Here is a 25162-nt window from a genome sequence, read left to right as displayed (position 1 = left end):
GGAAGGAAAGATTTTACCTCTGAAATTGAGATCTCTCCTGGCATGGATTTCTCCAAAAGGTGGAACAATGCATACTTAGAGATAATGTTCTAATTAAAAATAAATAAATAAATCAAAGTCCTGCTTCCCAGTACTTAAAAAAAAATCGTAAAAATATTTTGCAAGTCAGAACAAGCATTCTTATGTAAGATCAGTGAGACTTTTTTAAATCCAAATTGTTGTCTCCTATCTAGCCAGCATCTAAACACACTGTTGTGCAAGATAAGGGTGTTACATAGTAAATTCCAGATGCTGTGTCTCACCAGTGCTTGCCTAGGAGGGTTATATGAAAAGTGAATTCAAAACTGCTTAAAAAAAGACATATTCCTTTCAACAACTGTTTAGGATTGAGATGGTTTACTGACATCAATTCTTGAAAGAATGGAGAAAATAATTCTGAATAATAACAGGAGAGCACTGAGACAGAATTTTTAACTGAAAGGTATGCATGTAATGAGAAACAGAAATTTCACTGCAAAATCAAGTGGCCTGATTTTCCCTGACAGTACCTCACAGCCCTGTAGTCATTTATGTAAAGTTGCTGTAAAGTAGCCAGTGGCTTGAGTCACAAAGATTTTTATTGACAGCTATTTATGTTTACTTTGGATATTCAGAAATATTTTGAGAGGGATGAAGGGCATGGTGACAGCCTAGCTAGTAAAGGTATTGAGTGAGCTAACAAGTGTATGTGCATGTCCTGTTCATAACCTACAGTCAGGGAAAGAAAAATTTATTTTTTGGTCTACTACCTGGCATGATTTCTGGGGTAATCCTGATTTTTGAAGTGTTCGTCCCACCTTGAAACAAAAAAAAGTTTTAAAAATTGTTGATGTTATCTAGCTTAGTCATTAGGACCCTGGTCTAAATGGAGGTAGCATTGAGCTGAGCTCCCAGAACCTCAGCTTTGCTAGCACCTCTGAGTAAAATGAGAAAAAAGCTCTTATACTGTAATAAGCCAGGCTCCAGCTATTCCAGGCACTTCACTCACAGCAGGGCCTGAGTCCTGGAGGATGTACAGTCTTGTTTTTGGTGGTACATGTCAGGGAAGGAAAATTGATGGCAGTGATACAAACAAATTGATACTGCATCATTTGAAAAACTGGCAGGTAACCTACAGTCAAGTTAAACCTGATGGTGCTCAGTTTCCCTGTTTCAGCCACGTAATTCTAACACAGCTGTTGCAAGAGGTAGCACTTTTTGGAATCATTCAGAGTGGACACTGTATGCATAAGACCCATAATACCTGAGGAGACTGGAGGTGTTTGCATTACAGGGGCACATGTGCCAGCTCAGACCTGAGGCCTGGCTGGTCTGACCCTTGCTCTGATAGCGGGCAGAGCCTGATACCTGAGAGGAAGGTGTAAGGGGCAGCAAATGTAGTACAGTCTGATCCCATGTCCATCTCATCTTGATCTATAGTAGATGGAAGCTGGTTGATATCCTTCCAACATTTTTGTTCTCATTTTATGAGAGAAGTAAAAAATTTACTTATCTTCTAAGGTTGATGTTTCTGGTGGACAAAAGGGACATAAGCAGAAGGATATCTTTCTGCAGAATAATGTAAACATTGAGGTATGAGTATCAAATAGGTCAGCCAGAAAGGAAGAAGTGTTAATAATTAAAGACAGAATGAGAGAATGGAAAGGAAAGTTTAAAAAAAGAACAAGTAAGCAAGTAGCCTGTCATTGGACCATCTTATTTAAAGTCAAGGAAAACTTTAGGAGCTGCTCTTGCAGATTTAAGAGAAAGAAAAAAAATCCATAAATGTATTTGAGATTCAAGAAAACATTTGTGTTAAAAATCACACTCAGGAAGTGCATTGAGAGAATACACTTCCTGAATGCATGAATGTCTGAGGGATGGCTTAGTATTAGAGAGCAAATTGGAGCTACTGCACTGAAAATTCCACCTTCTAATTAGATAATCAATGAAAACGTTATATACATGCAACATGTTACAGGGAGGTGTCTTGAGGAAAATGGATATACTGAACATGTTATTCTACAAGGGAGACAAAACTAAGGTGTTTGATATAGTTTGGGTCAGGAGTGCCTTAATTTTGGCATCAGCTCACAATTCCGAGTGGGTACACCCCCCTCCTCGTGTGTCTTGCTGTGCTTTCCGTCACATCTTGGGCACCTCTCTGAAAAGGTGGGACCTTTTCCTTTCCCAAGGCAGGTTCCATGCCTGGAGAGGAAAGGGAAAGGGGAGTTTTCCCCAGCTTCATGGCCCTGGCAGAACAGGGGGAAAACTGTGCTTGGAATCTCAGGGTGTGTCTGAGCACACGACATTTGGTATTTCTTGAGCACAAGAATGAGGAGAAACAAAGCCAAGAGCTCTTATGATCTCAGCTGCAATAACGTGCAGTAATTGTGAGCCATCCCTAGAGACCCTGTAGGAACAAACAGGTTGCTTTGAACAATGCATGTAATGGAAGGTGTCCCTGCCCATGGCAGGGGTTTGGCATAGTCAAACTTTAAAGGTCCCATCCAACCCAAGCCATTCCAGGACTGAATATCTAGCAATGCACATGCTCCAGCCCTTCCCCTTCCTGATTCCACCTCTCTGGCCTCCCACAGAGTTTCCTGGAGGGTAGAAGACATACAGCTTTGTGACAGAAGGGAAGTGGAAAAGGGAGTTTACTACTTCTTATGGCACTAAATTTTGTAGTATTTGGCGGTTTAGTCTATGCATTGTGTAATGAGGAAATATGTGTAACAACTTGAGAAAAAGAGGGGCAGCCACAAAGTCTGGATTCCCTCTGTCCTAGACCTGGTACCAATCTCTTGTGAGTAAATTAGCAAATACAAATTATACTTTGTGTGAGTGGGGTTCAGTTACTCCATCTCATCTCTGAAACAAGCACCCAGAATCGGAGTCAACTTCACTGGTGGTTTGGAAATCTCCTGCTATGAGGAAGTTCTGACACCTCATGCTAGGATGTTTGGAGAGTATGATATATAACCTTGTTTCTAAAATACAGGTAAGGGTTTGTTACAAAACTGAGAAGGGAAGAAGTTTATAGGATTTCAGTAATGGAAAACAGCTTGTTTAGGGATGGTTCCTGGAAACTTCAGGTGAAGAGCAGGAAGAAAATACTGCTTGTGTTATTCTTTGTGCCTGCTGATGTCTGTAGTCTCTGCTTGTGGGACACAGGCTGCATCTTGACATGCACAGCAGTATTTCTTGCATCAGTGCTGCCCGAGTCCATGCCCCAGTGGTAGTGGTGCAGATTTCCTAATGGCTTTCAGGATGGTGTGTTTTTAGCACGTGTACGGTAAGTCCAGGCAAACAAAATTTGTTCCAGGTTGGCCAATGCCTCCAGACACTGTTGAGCTAGGGAGAAACTCAGAGGTGAATGACAAGAGTCCTAAGAGGATGTGTCAGTTTGACAGCTCCAAAGAAAATTCACAGGAAGAATAATGGTACTTTGAATCTTGAAGGCATAATTCCAACATTAACCAATTAATTCTCTGCAAATTGCCTAGTTATCATTTGTTTTTTATAGATTAGGCATAAACTACTTAAAACATATTTAATTACTCCAATGAATTCATTAAACAAGCTGAGGATGAGAGCTGGGTATTGTGTGAATTTATAATGTATCTATAAAAATATGTTATTTTTTTCTATTAAATACCATTCAATGGGTTCATATTCAAGTATTTTGTAGAGCTGTACCCAAGCTTCCTGATGCCCTTGCTTCAAAAATACAAGCATGTGCTTCATTTCAATGCTGCTGTCTTCCATTTTGGCACAGTTTATGATGTAAACATGAACTCCTTATGCATCATTTACCGTTCTCTTGTTTCTGCCTGTTTTGGTTCTCATCACTAGGTGGCAATAGCTGAGCAGTCACTTACAAGCAGGAGGCATAACAAAATGGTGCAGCAGAACTAATGAGACATACACTAAGAAGGATTACTTTATTTAGAGGTTATCATATTAAATGAGATTTCCTTGATGGAATTTTATTTTGTGGAGTGCTATCTGTCACTCTGTATTTTTAATTTGGGTCATAGCAAGATGTTTGTTTTACATTGTTATTACACGGGACATCGTAGTACATAAGATTTGGTTGATTTAGATACTACAGTTTTGATCTTTGCTTCAGCAGAGGACATTAAAGCTGTGGATCTAATGTATGTGTTATGTCATATCTGCCAGTCTCTGTGAATAGCTCCCATACCTTAGGGTATCTATAATCATGCCAGACACCTATATTTAGGCACTGGAATACCACTGAGCTATGACCAGCATCCGTCTGAAAGCTAGCACAGTCTTTCAAGAGCAGGGCAGAAAGAGGCTCCCAGAGAAGGGAATGTGGAATCATGAATGCAATGCATCCCAGGACATGAGAATATCCTTATTGTTTTCCTCTATTAGGTGTGTTCTGCACTGGAATCAAATAAATCTGGGAAACACTCTTTGTAGGGTTGCTCTATTTTGCCTAAGAGGAGTAGACTGTATGAAAACCATAAAGATGCTAATAAGCAGCCCTTACTTATTCCTAAGGTGAAAAACTCCAGACAGCCAAAATTTTGTACAAACTGTATTACCAGTGTGAATCCAATCTGATGGTGAAAATCAGAGACACAGATGTAATTCAACATACAATATTACTTGGCTTAAAGGACATAGAATTTGACTGAAAAAAGGAGGAAAAGGTATATTAAGCGATAAAAAATAATCATCATAATCATATTAAAGCACGTTATTTCTTCAGTAGGTCAGCAGAGCTACTTTTGGCTTTGAGATGTGTCCACATCACTTCTTGAAAGACAAAATTTGAATCTATATTTGCTTTGTTACTGTTGTCATCCCTTTAAGGCTTTCGGCTGCTCTTCGCATTTAGCCTCAGATTCTGAAGAGTTAAGATTGCAAAATCCACATAGCCCCTTTCATACCAAGCTAAAATGAGCCCTCGAAGATTGTGCAAGACTGTGCTATATTCAAATCTCCTTGTGCTTTTTTAAGGATTCCTGCAAGCATTGCTGAAAACATAGAGGACTAAACTTCCTGAATGACTGTAATAAACAGTAGTCACTGAAACTGTAAACAAAATTGGTACCTATGCTACTAAATATTAAGAATCTAAAAATCCAGTTTACAAAAGTAGTTACTCTAAGTATCATGTATACAGTGAGGAGAAACAGGCTGCTTTGAACAATAATTGTGCTCTTTACTGGAACTCTTTGGAACTATTGTGTCATGCTGAAGGCACTCACCTCCCAGTGTAGGCATCTGAGCTGGATTCCTCAAGATAGATATTGTGAATACCTCCAGCAGTATGTGGTTTTGTTATTCTTGTTCCTTCACTGAGTGAAAACTTTGGAAATCTGTTTTTCAGATGTTTTGCAGTGACAATAGCTGTTCATGCAGCATTCTGCTCACAAAAGCACTTCTGACCATGTTGGTGAACAGCATCTCCCAGCTTCTTTTTCCCAAAGCTGAGGCATGGAAACGCCACAGCTCCAGACTCTGCTCAGACTGAGAAGCGTATTATTCAGGCAACCAAGGTTCCTGGATATTTGTTACCTCTGATCTCAGAAAACAGTGAGAGAACAGAAGGTGCTCAGTGTCACAAAGTGGAGTGTGAATTAAACACAAATGTTTATAGTTTAAACAATGGTTAAACTTATGGTAAACAGCAGGTAATTGTTGTGGCAGACACATGAAAAGCCTTACATTTTGAATCTATGGTTTCGTATGGTGAAAAAAAAAAAAGTGACTGTTATTGTCAATTCCCATGTAGTAACATCATAAAGAAGGAACCCACAGTACTTGTAAATATATGTCTGTAATAGTCCTCATCAGACAATTTACTTCCACTGACAGATTTTATATGCTCACGCCTGTCTATCTTTCACAGTCCAGGATATGTAATTAAATTTAAATATCACAAAGTAAACAAAAACGAAAGTGGAAGCTACGTAACTTCAAAATTTTGTAGTCTTGTGAGCCTACCAAAAATAAGTTCAGAACACCAAATTAGAGTGCTGATATTTCTGCCATTTCATCGTGTTGTTCCTGTTTTAGGAGTGTTTCCAAAATATGAGTAAAATCTTTATATGTATGGAAGATGTCTTACTTGCAAATTTAGACTTGCAGATATTTAAAATTAATTTAGTAAAAAATATTTTATGACCAATGATAGAAATAAATAAGATTTTAATTGATTATAAATTGGTGATTATATTGGTGATTATAAATTAATTTAAATTTTAAAGAAGCTGTTAGAACAAAAGTTAAATTCTGAGGCATTTATGTTATGGGTGATGCTTTTGAAAACAGAACCAATAATGGAGGAGTATCAAACCTGAAGTAAATCTTAACAACTGCCATTCTGTATGAACTCATTCATATCATGCCAAAAATATAGACTCTTAAAAGTGGTGGCATTTTTCCTTAATATGCTTTTTCACAATATATTCATTATTTTAGTACAGCATCCTACTGTCAGTGGAAGCACACAATAGGTAGACATGTTCTTCAGAAAGAATACTAAATGGTGAGAGCAGTGAGATTCTGCAGTAATGTTGTGATGCAGTGCTTTTAAAAGAGCTACTATACATGGAAGTGGATTACTTTGGCTCCATATCACTTTGGAGAAAGTCAGAGAAAAAGGGGTTCTGCCGCTCCAGCCAGACAGCTGAATGTAGCTGTAGCCTTTTTTATGGTACTCCACAAGGAAGCACATCCAGGTGTCCTTGTATGTATCCATTTATTTCTTCACCAAATGACCACAAAGTCAAGAAAAAACTGTTAGACTGGTTAGACTTAATAACTGGTGAAGACCAAGTGGCAGGAACATTTACTGGATCCTGTTCATACAAGCGGACTCAAAGTAAGCAAGTACAGATCTGCATATTGAAAATACAAACTTGAGAAATAAAAAGGGGCTGGATAGTGGCAGTTAAGAAAACTGCCTGTGTGGGATGTCTGAAATTTCTTTTACTTGAAAGCACCAAAACCAACCAACCAACAAAACCTTGAACTTTTCATTCTGCCTGTGAGGGACACATGGGACCCGCAGGAGCATCCCATGGAGCTAACAGGTCAGTCATGTCAGCTGGTGTTCTCCTGACAGCAGCAGTCAAAAGATGACAAAAGATGAGCTGAGTAAAACTCAGTGAAGGAATAAAAAGCAAACTGTTAAACATCCTCACTCCTTTAAAACTTCAAAACAAGAACATTGACTTTTAAAGAGTCCAGTATCCAGTGAGGTTGAGAGGTGGAGTAAGAAGATTTGACCACTAACTACGTGAATGCTTTTGCCTTTAGTTTGCACTTTGCCTTATAGAAGAACAGGGGTAGGAGGAGTAATGCAAAACAAACAAGAAAAATCTATTGTGATGTGTAAAAAACATCATCAAAAATCTTCAAATTCACATTAGAAAAACCAGGTGACTTCCCATTCACTCAAGGAAGAGCAGGCATGATGTTGCAGCTCGGGTAATAACATTTTTGTGGAGCATATCTAAAGGGAGGTTCTGCCCTCTAAATATAAACCACAGATTTGTTGGGGGGAAAACGATCTGCATCAACAGAGAGACTGCTTGATAGTCAAGACTGAAACAAAATTTGGTGGGAGATTATTTTTAAAGGTGTGGATTTGATTTAAAATTGGACAAAATCTAATCCAGATTTAGGAAACACAACTACTTGCAAATTAACCTCCTGTTTTTATTTTCAACAAGAGAGTTGCAATAAAATTAATGTATCAGTCATCTCCAGAAAAGCATGTGATATAGCACCACAGGGCAAATTATTATTTAAATCCTTGAATATAGGAATTAATGCAGTATTTGTGAGAGTGTATAAGGACTTCCAAACCTACTTGGCATTCTGTCTGATGAAAAATCAATTAGTGGGATGGTAGGAAGTCATCAGTCCTAGATCTTGGAACTTCCCTTATTTGGTGTTAAATTTCACTTTAATTGTAAAACACTTCATTGTGCTGGCTAAAACAGGATGACACAAAGAGGAGGCTTTGTCAGTGGAGGGGTAGGGGAGGAGGTGTACAAATGGGACAGCAGGGTCTCAATATAAATTGGGGATGCAGAGTGACAGCAATGGGATGATAATTAACAGCACAGAGAGGAAGAGCTGATCAGCTCTCATTGACATGGCTGGGGAGATCAAACCTGAGATACTCTGAACATTTCTGGCTGTTCATGGCCATGAAAGGTACAAACAAGTTTTGTGTGGAGTTCTTTCAGGAACTGAAAGAAGGTTTACAAAGTGAGTTTAAACAACAGCCTGTCATTACTGAGGACACAAAACCTTATCTCTAGATGAGGTATGTTTGCAGAAGACATTTAGCATATTTTCAGAGAGAGCCACAGGAGCTTGGTCTCAGTGACCCGTGTGTTCCTCAGTTTCCAATCCAAACATTAAATATTCCGCATACTGAAACTAAATGTAACGTGCAAATATAATTGCTGACAAAGTTATTAGAAGGATCAGCAGCAGACAAGCTCTATTTTGTCTCAGATACTATAATTATGAAATGCTGCAGGAAATTTATTTCACTGAATGAGAAAAAAAAAGTACTGTTATTCCCACGAAATAATATCTGGAGGGGTGATACCAAGAATATGTGAAACAAAAAGTACTTTGGAAACCGATTCTTATTTTTCTTCATTACCATTAAAATATGCATAGTGATGTAGTGTGATTATATGAAATAAAACCTTAGGAAGATGGAAATTGTACCTAGCAATTAAGTATTTTGTAGAAAACACAGAGATTAACAAGCAGTGAATTGCTTCTGCCTCATTTTTCTTACGTGAATTCAGTTCCTTTTTAGAAACCATTATTCAAGATAAAAATTATATGAAACTGAGTTTTCTGTGGCTCTTTCAGAGGTGAATCCAAAGCAGTGAGCTCTCTGGCTTATTTGCCATTATGGATTCAGCTTGCTGTCTCTCATCTTTGTTAAGGGGTGGGGGGGGGGGCGGAAAAAGTGTCAGGAAAAAAATGTCAACACGTTTTTCTATAGCAGTGAAAGAAAAGCAGAAGCAGCCAGTCTGAATGCCGTGGGTTCAGTGCTCTGAAAGCGCTTCTCTTGTGCAACTGGGCTGAGGGAGAGCCTTTTTTCCTTGCCAGCGTCACTGCAATCAGATATATGGGTGCAGCTCCGCTTTACCGCAGCATGATGCAGTTGTGTGTAGTTCAGCGTGCTCTTCTTGGAAACAGGCGGAAGGAGAGCAGCTGACCAGAGCAGGCAGAGGATGTTCATTAGAGGGTGCCTTTTTTCCCCCTAAAGCTGAGCAGTACGTGTGAGATTCCTGCAGCTGCAGAAGAGACGCTTTCAGTGGGGCTTGGAGTTGATCCTCGGTTCGCGAGAGGAGGCGCGTTTGCTCGGGCTGGCGGCTTCTGATGGGAAAACAGCTTCAGACAGGCAGACTGCGCCTTATTAAAAGCACGGCTCAGACACCCTTCGGGAAGGTACTCTAACTGTGCCTATGGAACAAGTGCTGTGGTGCTCCATATGCCTTAAGCGACCAGAAGAAATTTGCCCGGTTGCGGAATGGAATAAATGAAAATACTGAGTCCTGAGGGGGTGAGGGAATAAAATACTCTTCACATTGAATTAAGAACAAGCCCCGAAGGAAAAGCAAAGGACAAAAATCTCACGGTGTGCTTTTGTTGTTGTTGTTGAGCTTTTTTTATTTTTTTTTTTTAATGAGCTTACCTACCATGAACGGAAGAAGTGGATCTGCGGAGACTTCATTTCCTCCTCTGACCCCTCGTTTACATCACTGACTGGTGACAGTCACATCTACATACATAGTACCTGCCACTTCAGCTGCTCAGAATTATAGAAGCCTCTTTGTATGCTGCAGACATGGCTAGCCAGCAGGATTCAGGCTTCTTTGAAATCAGTATCAAATATTTACTGAAATCCTGGAGCAATAGTGAGTAGCAGAAGAGTAATCTTTTTATATTACGCATTGCTTGGTAAATAGCTAGGATAACCTAAAGGATAGAATCTTACCTTTCTGTATGTTTGTGTTATATAGACCAAGTAATTTTTGCTTTTGTCAGCTCTAAAAATCAAAATGTCAGGGATTTAAATAGGTTTCATTAACTGCAAAGGCTGTAATGAGATTATACCAGATTTTGCTTGATTGAATTCTGAAGTTAGGCTGCTTTCTGGGTCTAACACTACATTGCAGGGAGTGCATTCCAAAAAGCATTTCCTGCCTACATGTTTGTTTGATTTGTTCAGACTTTGTCTAAATATTGTTTTAAATTATGTTTAATCACAAGGGTGTGGCATTGCTCAGAAGTTGGTTTTTGTTAATTGTGCACCGAGGACAAAATATAATTATTCTACTTCAGGTCTGAAAGTCATTTTGGTGTGATGGGAAGCAAAACATCAGTTGCTTATAGCTGCACTTCCCACCCTCTATGCTTAATTTCAGAGTCTTATGCAATATTTCCAGCCAGAAAGAATCCATCTGTTTATCTGATCCAGGCTGGGTTTTGCAGAATGTAAACAAATAGCATTTTAGTCTGCCTTAGTCTTTTCAGTATTGCTGTTCCTGATTTCCATTGCTTTTGAAAATCAATTACTCTATAGATGTTTTAGCAATATTATGTAATGAAGATGTCTGAATAAAATTTATTGCTTGGAAGTATATTCAGATTTAGGTAAGGTGGTGAGATAACACTGGCAGAATTTTGCTTTGCAAGTTAAAGTACATGAACAGTATATTCCTTCTCTGTAGAAGCTTTTGTTAACAGTGCTGAATCTCCGTATTTTAATGTTTTTAAGAGATAGAACACAATGTCTCTGGAAAAATCCAACTTGGCTATGTGTGAAATAATGTTGTGATCATCCTACTATCTATTATTTAATAATGTCTGCATAGAAGACTAGTATTTAAAAATTCTGTGGTATAAAAGAATTGCAAGATCTGCTCAATACAGAGGAAGTACCTTATATATGCAAAGAAATAAACAAAACACTTTATTAGATGTGTGATATGCAAGTCTTGTATTCATTAAATGATATCCATAGAAACTGTATTTTTCCAGGTCATTTGTAACCTCAGTAACACTGTAGTGCTTGTTTGAATCTGTTTTTCTACCACAAGTGTGAAGCCACTAGGGAATAATAGTATTACCTAAACAGCATTGCTTATCTGCCCTCCTACAAAAATATTTAGTGTATATTCATTCAAATAAGTGATCCCACAAGGACTAGGAGAGAATTTTGTGATTCAGTTACCTTCCTGGACTAATATTAATCAAATACTGAGAACTAAAGTGTGACAGCACATATTTTATAACAAGCTAGGCACAGCTTATGACAGAAGAAAAACAAGTCAGTTTATGGTGCAGAAATGAAATCAGTTCTGGCATTAATTTTGTAATAGCCTACTGTAACTTGAAGTAAAACCAGCACTTAAGAATATAAAACCAACTACGTTATAGAATTAAATATAAGTGGTGTTTTTTCCTTTTTTCTTTATCTTGAAGTATATTGAAGTATTTCAATATAGGAAAGGTATTTCTAGTCTGAAATTAGAAATCCTTAAGTTCTAGTTTAGGGAAATGGAAACAATATATGAATAATTGGTATTTCTGACATTCTTTTAGTGGATAAACACCCCTTCTACTGTATATAAAGAAACAGTAAGAGGAAATAGAATAAATGAACCCAGGTTGCTTTAAACTTGTTGCCAATTGGGTTTTTTTTCTTTCATACTGCGAGTGTATATTAATAAATCTGAATGTATCCTTTCTAGCTGAAAAACAAACGATTTGATAAGAAGAGAGTAGGGAGTTAAAAAAACCTAGGTCTTTCTTCAGCTCTGCTATGTGATGGGTGGAGCAGAGGAAAACACTTCCCTTGCTTGAGAAACTGCTGGGAAGCCTGCACATGCATGCACAGGAGCATGTTTTTCAGAGAATAGGTGCTGTGCCTGCACACCCAAGACCAGAAGTATGCTGTAAATTATGCTGGGGCATTCACTTAGCAGCAAGAGGTCTAACATACATTTTTAAAAGAAGAATAACTTTGGTTCTTACCGTGTATATTTTGCTGCAATGTTAACAGTGTAGAGGTGCTGTCCATGTATGTTTCTGCAAACTAGCAGTTTAAAACATTAGTTTAAACAGCATTTATCCTTCCTGGGCTTTTTAGTCCCACCAAAACCAGGTCTTGCCATTGACTTGTGTTTTGGCTTACACAGAGAATATTCTAGCAGATTGCCATCCATGTCTGATGCCCACACCATGAAATATACTCTATTATTCTACTTGAAATTACATTTTTCCCTGATTTTGCTATCTAAGGAGTTTAACAAACTAGCATTCATGACATGCCAGGCAGGATTTCAGTTCAGTGTCACACAGCACTTGCTGAGGTGTTCACCTAGCATGCCACTTGCATGTCCATCACCCAGCTAAGGAGGCAGGTAATTTATGGACAATGGGGCCTGCTCACTTGAACTGCTGCGGTCAGGATGATCCAGTCTGATATAGCCCGTGGTGTGTTCTCAGGGAGCCTGCGCTCTCCTTCCTGGGGGATAAAAAAGCCAAGTCACAGTCTGGCCTTCGAATCATCCCATCAGACGGAGAGATCTCAAAATACACCTTTGTGCAGTTCCGAAGACAGAGTTTTGCTTTGCGTGTGTCCATAAGATACCGTGCACGTTGTTCTGTCTGGAAAACATTCCTGTATTGTGTTGGAGATGGAATCAGAACTGGGATTGTCTGGTTGGAAAATAATAATTTAAGGGGCTTTTTTTACCATCTCATGTGTGTTCTTATATATTCTTAAATATTTGAGTGTTTTTGATCAGTGCTGCATTAGTCAGCAATTGCATTAATTGTTTGCATTACTTCTATTTGAAAGTACTGCTAAAATGGCTATGCCTCCACACAATGAGTGGTGCTCATTTGGCCCACTGAGGTCAATAAGCTGAAAAGAAAAAAATAGGGCTTACCAAAACTAGGACAATTAAGAGTCTTTTCCTCAGATTTGTTATGGAAATACTGCAAAATGCATTTTTGTAAATAAATATTTGTCATTTATTCAAGGCGTAATACATGAATACAAATGTTAAGTATTTGAAGCCTGATCTTTCCTTAGATTTTTTCCTTTTTTTTTACTTTTTTGAATGAATAAGATAGATTTATTCTGAATTTAGTTTCCAAATGACTTTTTGAAATTCATAGTTTAAAAAATATCTGAACATAAATTTGGAAATCTAGCTATGAGGACCTAGAGTACCATCACTATAAACAGCAGAAATATAATAAATTCTATCTTTTGCAGTTCCTAGATCTGATCAGCAATTAAGTTTATTGAAGGAAAGGATTCTGTAGAAGAATCTAAATGGCACAGGTAGATGGCTTACTCCTGCTCTTACTAGTCAGCTCCTGTGTGGGCTTGTAGAAGCTGCATTTCTTTGTCTCACAGTTACTAGAGATAGGTTTTAAAGTTTCTTTCTGTGTAACGAAATGAAATTGCGTATTTTGGATAGGAAATATATCTAGCACTTCTCATAGAACAGTTATCTATATGGCCTGATTTTAAAGATTGCAGTGCTTGTTTATTGACCTTTGAATAGCAAGGGTGTTTTCTGTGGACTTGTGTTTAATGTGGACTCAGAATAAGGACTTTTCTAGTGTCAGGGCTTCAGGTCTCTTTCCCATGGCCATACTTCCTTGCCGCCTTCTACAGTTGCCAACATAGTCATCAAAATCCTCATGTCACCACCCTCTTCCCCTTTGTGCTGTACAAAGCCCCATTGCTCAGTCCTCCCTGCTGCCCAGTGTTCTCTTTCTCTGTGCCCCTGTGTGCCCAGTCCCTGTAGCAGCTGTCAAAAGCTACTTCTTGTTTACAAGGGCTGGTAACATCAGAGACAGCCCAGGCCTGGGACCACACAGACACCCACATCAGTTCACATCCCACAGCACTCCCAGTAGGATCTCTGGCTCCTCTGCAGCTTGCTGGTCACGTACTGAGCCAAACACAGGGCTGGCATCAAACCAGGTTCTGTGGTCAGAAGAGTATCAGGCATCAGAGACTTCCCAGTGGCTGATGTGAAGCCTGGAGGGTTGCTAGCTGCCATGTGGTCATCTGTGTTCTCTTCTTGTCTTGAAGATATGTTTCTACCATGTTAGGAAAAGAAATTAGTGAAGAACATTTAGCCCTTCATTAAATGAATGTAATACACAAGGCAATAAAACTCAGCCTTTTTACAGAGAATATTCATGAGCTCCTGTGTCACTGAGCAAGAGAAAAGGGAAGGCCACAGGCACTTTCTTAGCTGAAAGTCTCTGTTATGTCCAAGTCTATGATATGCTTGTTTGATCTCCTAGAAAGATTTTATTTTGCATGAGGATGATAATAGCTGTTTTGTAGGTTTCCCTTGTCTGCAGTCAAACACAGACATGTTTAAGGCTGAATACACTGAGCACACCGTGCTGTCAGAGATTTGTAGCAGGATACCAATCAAGGAAAGAAGCTCCTCTGTATTTCCCAGAGCAAACTTAGACAAACGCTGAGCAAGGAGAACCTATCCTTCCTTCCCCTTTCTCTTTCTCTGGCATCTGTACTCTTGCAGGCCCAAATAACCTGATTCCAGAAGCTGATGTGCTGCGAACTCACCCCGCAGGGAGAGGGTCAGTTCTTGCCTGAAGCAGCTGGGGCCAATGCTGTGGTGAGCAGACAGAGAAACTGGGACCAGTGTGTCCTGCTGGCTCCTGAGGTCTCACCCCGATGCCACTGCAGAGAGCTGGCCCTTCCACAGCCCATGGGGAGCCCTGGGCACAAGGGCTTAGCATCTGCTGGTGTCTTGGCATCTGAGCCTGCCTGGGACAAGGGATGCTATTAATTCAAGCTGTTGTGCTACCTGAAGGGGATTGATTGCTCTGTCCATTGAGGCTGAAGGGAGGGTGCTGAGTGTATTCTTCAGCTCTAAGTAGTCTGTGATTGTCAGCAGTAAAGTGTCTTGTTTGATAACGGTGACTGGTATCTTCCAGGAACTTCCTTCGTATTTGGTCTGATCCGAAGGGAAAGGCAGTAAACCACAATGTTTAGGCTGTTTATGTTCTGCTAGTACCCATTTTAGAACTTGCATTTTGACATGGTTCCTCTCAGAAGTAAGAGAAAGTTTTATTACTTTGGAAACATGAGAACTCTTTAAAACAGGATTTTTTGTTTATTTTGATGTTTGCTGCTCTGTCGAGGACATTCCAGAAGTGTTTCTACCATACTGGGAGGGAAAAAAGGATGAGAAAAATCATAAACGCTTTATTGCAAGAGTCAGTTGATTTGTAGAATGAGTTTACTTGTCATTAAAAAGTTTCAATTACTGCAGTAAAAATCTCCAAACGCTTTGACTGCAATATAGTACATAAATTTTTGTGGTAAAACTTCAAAACACCAAAATGTAAGATGATCTGGAGACCAAGCTTTGTTAATTACTGGTAGATATTCCATAAAGGTTGTAATTATTTTACTTGTGATAAAAACAAAACTATTCTGTTATAGTATATGTAGTTACTTTGAGTGATTAATTTGTGATATCCTTGATGCTGTCAAAATACCAGCAGTTTGGTTTTTTCCTTGTACTCCTAGTTATTATTCAAAAGGATCAGGGAAAGAACTAGTGATTCTTTTGTTTCCTCTATTCATATTACGCCATTGAATAAGCCGTGGTATCTTTTATTTTTATATGTCTATATAAATATAGAAACAATAATTATGAAAAAGGGAGTATATATAGGTATAAGGAAAGTGATAAACAGGATACCTTAGGAGTATAAAATGTACAATAGTATTTAAAATTTAATACTGGAGAATATGAGCTATTATATTAATATATTAACTTAATCTTAACAATCCTTTTGTATTTTCTCCACTTTTTGCTTTTACAAAATTTTCTACACTCATTGCTTTAACAGTTTAACTCTTTTCAGTGTATTGCCTTGGAGGCAGTAGGAAGCGAGCTCCACACCTACAGAATTACAGTTGCACGTGCTTGCCCCACTTTATTTTCTGTATTCATTCCTGGGTATCTAAACAATCAGAATCTACAGACACTTGCTATGAGTTGGTAGCCCTAGAGACTGAATTCCTGTGGGTGTTGAAACCATGGATGACACATATGGCATTGCAGTAGCTGTGTCTGGGAGGGACAGTCTCATCCCAGCCTCTTACTCATGTCCCCATATTCCTACTGCTTCTCTGCCACCCTAATTATCCATACAGGTAATATGCTGAAAGCTAAACTTTCTAAAATTATGTAGATGCTGGTGTCAGCATGAGAAAGGGGATGAGTGTACACTTCTAGGAGTGGGAGGCAATTTTGGCTGATTCCTGCTATTAGGCTGGTGGAACTGTATGGTAAATCATATTTACTTTAATAGTGATTCCTGTACCTGTGCCTGCGTCTAAATATTGGTAATAGTTCCTTCTCCAGGAAGGAGACAAGTCTAGCTTTTGTATCCCTCTCTTCTCAGAGCATCAGCAGTCAAGTTGTTGCCATTGTTTCCATGATAAATTTGGAATGCAGAATAATTTCACAGAGATAAGTAGCTGAGTTATTTATGAGTCGGTAATTTTTCAGTCACTGCAGTTACCTAAAGTAGATCAGAATCAATTGTCCATGGAAAGAAAATCCCTTCTCCTCAAATATTCTTTCTTCTGAATCATCCAGTCCTTTGTCTATTGCACTAGCTAAAAGGAATACTAAACATAATGTTCAAACTTGGCAGAAGCTCTATCAGTGAGATTTTTTTAAGTTCTTGCATGGTTTATATTTTTAAGAATGCAGATAGAAAGGTGTTCAATAGTATGACAAAGCAGGACAAAACATTTGCTGACTGGAGAACTGGAAACTAGGGGTGACAGTGGAGGGGGGGATTATGACCCTTAATTCAGTTCAGTGGCAGTGAACAGGAGTGGAAAGCAAAGGATGCAGGGCAAAGGGAATAAGAGAAATGTAGCAGGAACTGTAGAACAAGATGAAGAGACAGCCTTTAATATGTTGTATGCCTACCTTAAATGTATGTATACGAATACATACGTTCTGGAAAACTTTCAGGAAGAAGTCAAGTGCTGTATGCAGTCACAAGTTACAATGTCACAGCAGGAGCAAGCTGGGTGTTAACAGCTCCCACTGGTGAAGTGCTGGGATGGATGGATGGATGGATGGATGGATGGATGGATGGATGGATGGATGGATGGATGGATGGATGGATGGATGGATGGATACAAGCTCTTGAGAGAGGACCTGCAGGGAAATAAAAAGTTGCTGTCTTTGTGAAGGAACTCCTTATGGATCTGAAGCTCTTCTATGGGATGGATGGGCGACAGTGTGCTGTGGAGTTTGTAGGTCAGGATTAGAACAAATGGCTTGAAGTGTTACAGAGTGATGGTGGGAATATGTTACAGGGCATTGATCAGGGTGAGAAAGTGTCAAAAGTCTTCTTTGAACAACTTGAGGAAGTTAATGAATTGTTGATGTTGGTTCACATGAGAGACTTGAACTTCATGATGTTTGCTGCAAGTGTGAAATAGTAGGATCCAAGAAGTCAAAATTTCTTGCGAGTATTGGAAGTAACTTCTTGAATTATAATGGACAAAGTGGGTAAAGTGCAACTGGGTATGTTACCCATTAACATGAAGACCTGACTGAAGCTCAAAATCCTGAGAAGAGTGGGGAAAGGGTGGCTGTGTACAGACTCTAGACTTAAGGAGAGTAGATTTGAGTTTTTGAGATTTCAGAAACTATCCGTGGGGATCTCATGAAGGACAGCTCTAAAAGGCAAAGGAACTTGGGAAAGCTGACAGGTCTTTTAAGACAACATCTTCTAAGAAAAAGAACACGGACTTCCCATGCTTAAGGAAACAAGCAGGAATATGAGGAGACTGGCTTGGCTTGTCATAGACCTCTTGGCTGAGCTCCACTGTGAAAAAGACAATATATCCAAGGCAGAAGTGTGATTTGGCTGCAAAGAAGTAATTTATAGACATTGCCTGGGCATGCAGGGACAGTGCTTGGAAATTCAAAATGCAGCTGGAGGTGGGCTTTGCTAGGAATATCAAAGTCAAGAAGGAGAGTTGCTCTTGCTTCCTTAGTGGTAAAAAGCTGAACAAGGGCAGTGTGGACCTATTGCTGAATGAGGCAGGGAATTTAGTGACAGTGCACTGAAGTACTGAGCAACACTTCTGCCTCTTTCTTCAGCAGGATGGTCTTTCTGGCCTGTGTCTGCCAGGTTCTGGAGTTCTACTTGATATGGCACATCTCAAAGTGGGAAACGTAGGACTTTTTCAAGTTCAGGGTTTAAAAGCCCAGACTCTCTTCTTCACAGGAACTACTGAAAAGCCTGGCAATTCCTTACATATTTATGATCTTCTATATATTGCCAATTATAGTCACATTCAAAACCAAGGGATGGCAGAGTTTTTCTTTTCACAGCAGACAGCGGAGCTTGCTTAAACAAGCCACTGAATGAAACACATCTGAGAAACACTGGCTTCTTAGTTTGCTCTCAGCCAAGTAGCAGTAGTTTCACTGAGTTACTGAATGCCACTTGCTTCCTCATCTGTGTGAGAGATCACAAATATAGAGACACCCCAAAATATGTAGATGTTTGTGCATAAATAATATCACTGATACAACTGGTATTTGAGGTGCCTGAGAGATTCATCTTTGTCATGTCTCAGAAGAGAGATTTTGTGACTCTTTTCAGGACATTGGTTTGAAGAGAAATCTGGGTGTTGTTTTGTAAATACTGTGGGATCACTATAGTGACAGTATCATGTTTCTCTAGGGGAATACGTTGCTGATAAAGAGTTTAATTAGGTGATTGGAGCCTTAGGAGAGAAGTTTTACACATTATAAAAAAAGGGGAGGCCCTTTTAGGAGACATGCTACACAATCTTTATCCTGAACACTTTCTGTTCTTTCAGAAATTTTCAGTCATTACATGTAGTGCTAATGCATACAAGTTGAGAGACTGCTGTTGTTTTCCACTACTTAGTGAGGGGGTGGGAAATCACACTCTGTGTATGGCCAAAGTGTGATGACATTAGATGGATTAGTATCAGACAAGGTCTGATCAACAGAACGCATCAGATCTTGATTCTATTTATTATAATGAAGTTTCAGATGATTTTATTTTTATTTTGAAAAGCTTGACTTTGGAACACTAATTTATATTCCCTTGAATTCTTAAGTAGTACATGGCTCAGCACAGAAGTCTGACAAAGATACTGGTTTGAAGGAATTATCCTATAATTGGGTGATCATTATGCTAACATTTTTTCCAGATTTCAAGCTATCTCCTCTCTCTCCATAACTTTGAAGAGTCTCAATTTGTATGTGGAGTAAATTAAACTTCAAAGGATGACCATTTATAAATTGGTTTGTTTTGATACTGTTTTCCTTGAACAAGTTTTGTTGAACACAATACACAGAATTATCTTTCTTACTGCATTTCTGATTTTTGTTTATGAATGCCTTTAAATGTGTGGATTAATTTGGGTTTTTTTTTAGTCAGAATGTTACCTGGATAGAGTTCTTGCTGAAGTTCTTCCTTGAGAAGTTTGCAGTGGGTTTCTTCATATACTCACAGCAATGCATTGTTGTATGTTTTCATAATGAGGTTTATTCTTTTTTTAATTAATACCGTGGAAACAAAAAGGGTTTAGATAGCTTTCCTGTGGAAGCAAAACTTACTCAGTCTGCCTGCCTGCCTTTTTTTGAACATCTTAAACAAATTCAGAGCAATTCAGAATAAGGGTAGAATTCTTAAATATACTTAAGTTTCCAGGAATTTACAAATTGAGTCTGTTTCACAGTGAAGAAGGAATCTCAGATGTTGAAAAACGGCTGCATGAGCCTCCTGCCTTCTTAGACACGGGAAAATCCTTGCTGTGACATAAATATCCCAGCTGTGAAACGAGCTTCAGTCACACCTTTGAGAGGATTGCACACAAAACTCATTGTGTTGCCTCTTTTAAACTACATTCATAAGATGCAAATTGACATTCATTAATTCAGATGCAGGGAAACCACTGCAAATAACTTGGTTGCAGTGGTCTCCATGATAATAATATTCATATAGTGCTTTCCATCTGGAAGCTTTACAGACTTAAATTCTTCCAGCATTATTACTTGAATAGGAAGGATTGCTTTATTGCTACTCCTGGGCTTATCAAAACAGAGAAATTAACTGAGAAACACATATCCTGTGTTAGATCTGGAAATGATGCCCTGTCTTCTATTTCTGTACTACGGGAAACTTTTTTCCTTCACATTCTTGGTAGCCAAGTGACACGTAAATCGTGACTCAGCCAGCTAATATATATAATGAGATTTTTAATTGACAGTAAGTAGTAATTTTCATATGGAAATGTCATTGGATTGTTTTAAAATTCCACAGCATGCAGATTTGTTGCTACTGATGTCTTAAATGAGAAGAAAATTACTTAGCTGTATTTCTTTTTCTATGAAGGCAGATGTTTGAAATAAATAACCTCACCCCACCCTTTATCTGTGTGGCATCTGAATCAAAATGAGGTGATTACTTAGATTTTTGTTCTATTGTTCACAGACAGGAAAAGGGGACAGAACAGTGTATGTATTCTTTACTGGTCAGAGTGTTTGATAAGAGCATTTCTGATTCTCTGGGAATCAGAAGTTGGAATGTAATACAGAAGTCATCAGGATTTGTAGTAAATTAAGCAAAGTCTCAGTATGTCCTTGATGAATCTTTAACAAAAATGTCATGGAAGATGAAAATACTTTCAAAGGGAATGTGAAGTTAAAAATGTTGATTGTTTTTACTCATTTGTCTGTCATGTATTCAAGTAGTAAGGGATAGCAGTGGTACAAGTGAGTGTTATAGGGATCTGCAGACCTCCATAACCACCAAAATGTCTGAAATAATTTGATTAATTTTTTCAATGAACTTTAAAATGTTGTTAATATAGAGAGGTTGGAATATTATTTTTTTAAAAAAATAAAATTAATTACTTTGTGTATATTGCGGTGCCTACTTTTTTAATGCAAATCACCTCTCTTCCTGAGCTTTGCAGTTTGGGCTAAAGCACTTCTAGTCTTAATGTCCCTGTAGGTAAATTTTAGAATTTTCTGCTGAAATGGTTCTACCCTCTCTAATAATGATAAAATGCAAAATAAACCCTGTTGTTTGTTCATGTTTGAAATTCTCTTGTTGGCAGCCAACTGCCCCTGTACAGTGACTGCACAAAGAAAGTGAGGGCAGAAGGGAATGAATCTGCAGTAAAAGCTCAGCAATGAGCCTGTGGGAATGAAAAGAGATGAGGCAGGGGAATCATTATGGGGAAGGAATCAGAAGTAGAGGAACTGATACTTTCCTAGACAGTGGGAGTGGAAACTGAGAGTGCCTGGATGGAGATGGAACCAAGGGGATGCTGGAGAGGGGTGGGTGAAGGGATAGGGATGGGAGGAGGAATGGAATGGGGTTTAGAGGGCTGAAAGGGTGCAATGAGCAATGTTTAGATGGGCAAACAGTGCATGGAAGTCCAGAAGTGGAACAAGGAGCCTGAAATGGGGAAAACACAGACATGAAGAGACACCACATTGTAGAGATGGAGTAAGAAGAGAGCAGCTGGGGAGGTGGGGGAGGTGAGAGACAGAGAAATCCCCTTCCAAGAGCAGAATGCAGTGCAGGAGACTTGATTTCCATCCTACATCCTTGCTTTATAACACATCCTTCCAGCACAGGATATGCCTTCCTTTGCCTCAGTGCTTGGGTGGACATAAAGTGTTAAATGTTATCAGGTGAGGAGAACAGCAAGTGCCTTGTGCATGCTGTTAAGGTAACTGGGTCAACAGTTGGTTCATTTGGAACAGTTGGTTCATTAATCATACATCCTCTATATTACCTCACTTCTGAAGGCCTGAGTCCAATGAGGTAATGCAGCACAGTGGAAAGCACACAGATGTACCAAGAAATGTCTTCTCAGCTTATTATTCTATTTATTATTACTTGTAATGCAGTAGCAGCTAACTTCCTAATGGGCTTCTCTTCCAATACAGGAGGTAATGTCTAAGGTAATAGTAAAAACTAGTCTGTAGTAGCATCTCCCAGGGGAGGGTGTCAGATAGATCCGGCCACTGTTGACAGTTCTCAGCTGAATGAAGAAACAAACCATGTATTTGGGCATTAGGGAATATTTGTGTCACTCAGCATACATTCAAGCATAATGGTTTTATGAGCAATGTGTTAAAAACTGGCATGAGGCACTGTAAATATTAAAAGTATCTTTGTGGATGGTCTGTTATCACATTAGATTGAGCTAAGCAGTTGTGTACTGCAGGGATGGACTCTCAGCTTTACTTTATCTCCTTGTCAGGGATTTGAAGAAGGGTAAATAGCATGTTGTGACATTTAAGTATACCTATACACATTGAAGTATGTAAGTATTAGTAATGAAAAAAGAGAAAAAAAAAATCAAGTGAAATAAGGGATTATTTGGAGTAACTATCTGGAAACTTATTAACCATGTGAATCTATAAATTACTTTCAAGATAGAATTTATTTTTAAAACATGAAAAAACAAGACTGGCTACATCCTTAAACTGCGGTGTAAGGGCCAGCTCTTCACTGGAAAGGGAGAAATAGGATTTCTCACTGCAGCTGCAGTGACAGAAGGTCCATGTCTATGCATAGCTGCTCCTGGGCCAATTCCCAGCTCTGTTTTGCCCAAGTGGGAATTCCAGGTGACTGACTGCTACAATGGAGCTCTGAGAATGGCATTTACAAGTAAGGTTTTTTCATTTATTTGAGGACAAGCAGTAGTCCTTCAAGGAGTAAAATGGAAGCATCACACTGCTGGCAAGTTAGATATTTATTTAAATTTATCATGTGCTTTGATATTAATAGATACTTAGCAGGACTCTCTGCCATTGTTTCTACATCACTATAAATTATATTACTAATTTCTGCAGTAATTTCCTTGTTGCATAGAGGAATCTATCCCTGCAAGGTAATGAAATAGTTCTTTCAAACTTGCTACCACTCATTTTAATAAAGCATTTTTCTCAATTAAGTACAAAGAGGTGTGTAATACTTTTCAAAACCATTTGCACAGCTACCACACCAAATTTCAACCTAATTAGAAAACTTTCCAAAAGCCTTACTGAGATGTCATGCATTTTAAAAATTCTGCTTGTATTATGACAATATCCCTAGGGCATGACTTTTTGTTACAGAATTTTCAGTTTTATAATATTAAATCCATAAAAGACATTTCAGGTTGGGATTATTTACATTTATTGGCTTGAATATGTTTACTTGTTTTATAAGGAGCAGAGTTTGAAACATTTGGCTAGTAGGTTCAAATCACTACATTGCTGTTATATATATGTATGTGTGTGTGTAAATATAAATAACAAATTATGTCTTTCTAATTAATACAGAAAACGATCTTCAGTCATTAAACTTCCTAATCACAAGTGACCAGTGAACATTAAGCACAAATAACCAGTGTGATCAATGGCAATCTTTTACAATCTCTTTTTTCTGTTTTGAATCGTGCAATCATACACATTTTGGATTCAAATGATAGCTACAATTTCCCATAAACTGTAGAAAAACTGGCACGGTGTCATAAAAATCTAATAAGTATCTGCATTGGTAATTTAAGTAAGATATACTGAATAGCGTTTTCAGAAAGCTGTATATTGTCCTAAGAGTTTTCAAGGAAAAGTAGAGAGTATTTAACTGTTCGTATCAGTGGAATTGGAACTAGATTGATTTCATTGAAAAAAAAGAACCAAAACAAAACCACTTTATTTTAAAACTACTGTATTAGTTATTATAGATGAAGTTTTTTTAAAGGCTGGAGATGGGATTTCAAAACCTTGAAGTTTAATTAAGCATTTAACCCCAAATGTGTCACATTCTGGGTGAGCTTTTTAGCCCTTATGCTCTTACCAAAAAAGCAATTATAGCCAAACTGAAAAGGAGAGGAGCTGCTTCTCTCTTCTGCTTTGAACATTTGAAGTGGCCCAGCGATGTGAGGTCGGATATATCTAAGAAAAATATCTATATCTAAGTATTGGCTACTGTGGATCCTGTTATGAGATGCTGCTTTACCCAGTAAACTGACCAGCAAATTTAAACCAGATTTATCCAGGTGGTTTATCATTTGGGTAATTTTTATGGTTCCACAGGCTGATTTTAAGCACTCAACTTCCCAGAGTGAAAGTGTCCTGGAAATGCCACGTCCCCACATAGGCAATGATTGGCTGACAACATGGGGAAAATTTCATTGTATATACAGAAAGAAGTATCAGTGCTGGTGTTTAAATTCTTAATATGTTAACAGCCTAATGTACCATTTCAGGTGCCTGAGGTTCATGCTTTGTGTAGTTTTGTACATGCTTTCTTACTGACAAAGGCATTCATTATCATTGGGTTGCCATGGAGTACTGATCACATGGATCTGGGAATAATAACCCATTATGCTAATAAAGCTTGTCATTGTTTTTGATGTGATGTCCCATAACATCACCTGATGCTTGTAACTAATGGAATTTATGGTAAGATCACAGGTTATGGAACAGTGTTGGCAAAATTGCCTACACTCTTCACTTTGAATTCTCTGATTACATATCTATTAGTAAAACTATTTGTGGATCTTTTAGGTCAGTATTCTTCTGGTTTTAATGTCATTCTACAGTGAGAATCAGATGTTTCTAACAGAACATTTCTGGCCTATTTGCATAATGCTGGAAATGTGTTTTTCTTCTGAGCTCTCCTGCCCCTTTAGGAGCTACAACTTTGATCATACAATTTATATTTGTACCTGGATGTACAAAACGAAATCAAGTACTGATAGGAATTCATACTTTTGCCTCTTGATATTATCATGATTCGAGAAAGAAGAATCCTTCTTAAAACATCTATATCCTAGCTTTACCAATGAGAGATTGTTCTCAGAACTGTGTTTGCTACTAGTATATTCAAAAAGTCATAAATTATACAACCAGAAAAACATTGTGTCATCCAATCTGTGCTCTGCATAGAACAGGCTTTATGGCTTCTCTGAATTAATTTCTGTTTGAGACAAAGCACATCTTAAAAGAAATAATTT

General features: G+C 38.4%; 1 protein-coding gene across 7 annotated transcripts in view; it reads left to right on the top strand.

The window, feature by feature from the left end:
- The window catches only part of FRY (FRY microtubule binding protein), a 219076-nt gene that overhangs the window by 53691 nt on the left and 140223 nt on the right, over positions 1 to 25162 (top strand). For 5 of the 7 annotated variants that reach the window (XM_015629499.3, XM_033515303.1, XM_015629489.3 and 2 more), the window contains exon 1: positions 9073 to 9962. The exons of the other annotated variants lie outside the window; for them this stretch is intronic. In XM_015629499.3, coding sequence (XP_015484985.1) covers positions 9893 to 9962 — 70 coding nt within the window. In that variant the 5' untranslated portion in view covers positions 9073 to 9892. Of the gene's footprint in view, positions 1 to 9072; positions 9963 to 25162 lie in introns of those variants that run through there. 7 annotated transcript variants of the gene reach the window in all.

Source organism: Parus major, chromosome 1 (assembly GCF_001522545.3).
Source record: "Parus major isolate Abel chromosome 1, Parus_major1.1, whole genome shotgun sequence".
Classification (NCBI taxonomy): domain Eukaryota; kingdom Metazoa; phylum Chordata; class Aves; order Passeriformes; family Paridae; genus Parus; species Parus major.
Note: the sequence above shows the minus strand (reverse complement) of the source record. Positions and strands in the feature narration are given on the sequence as shown.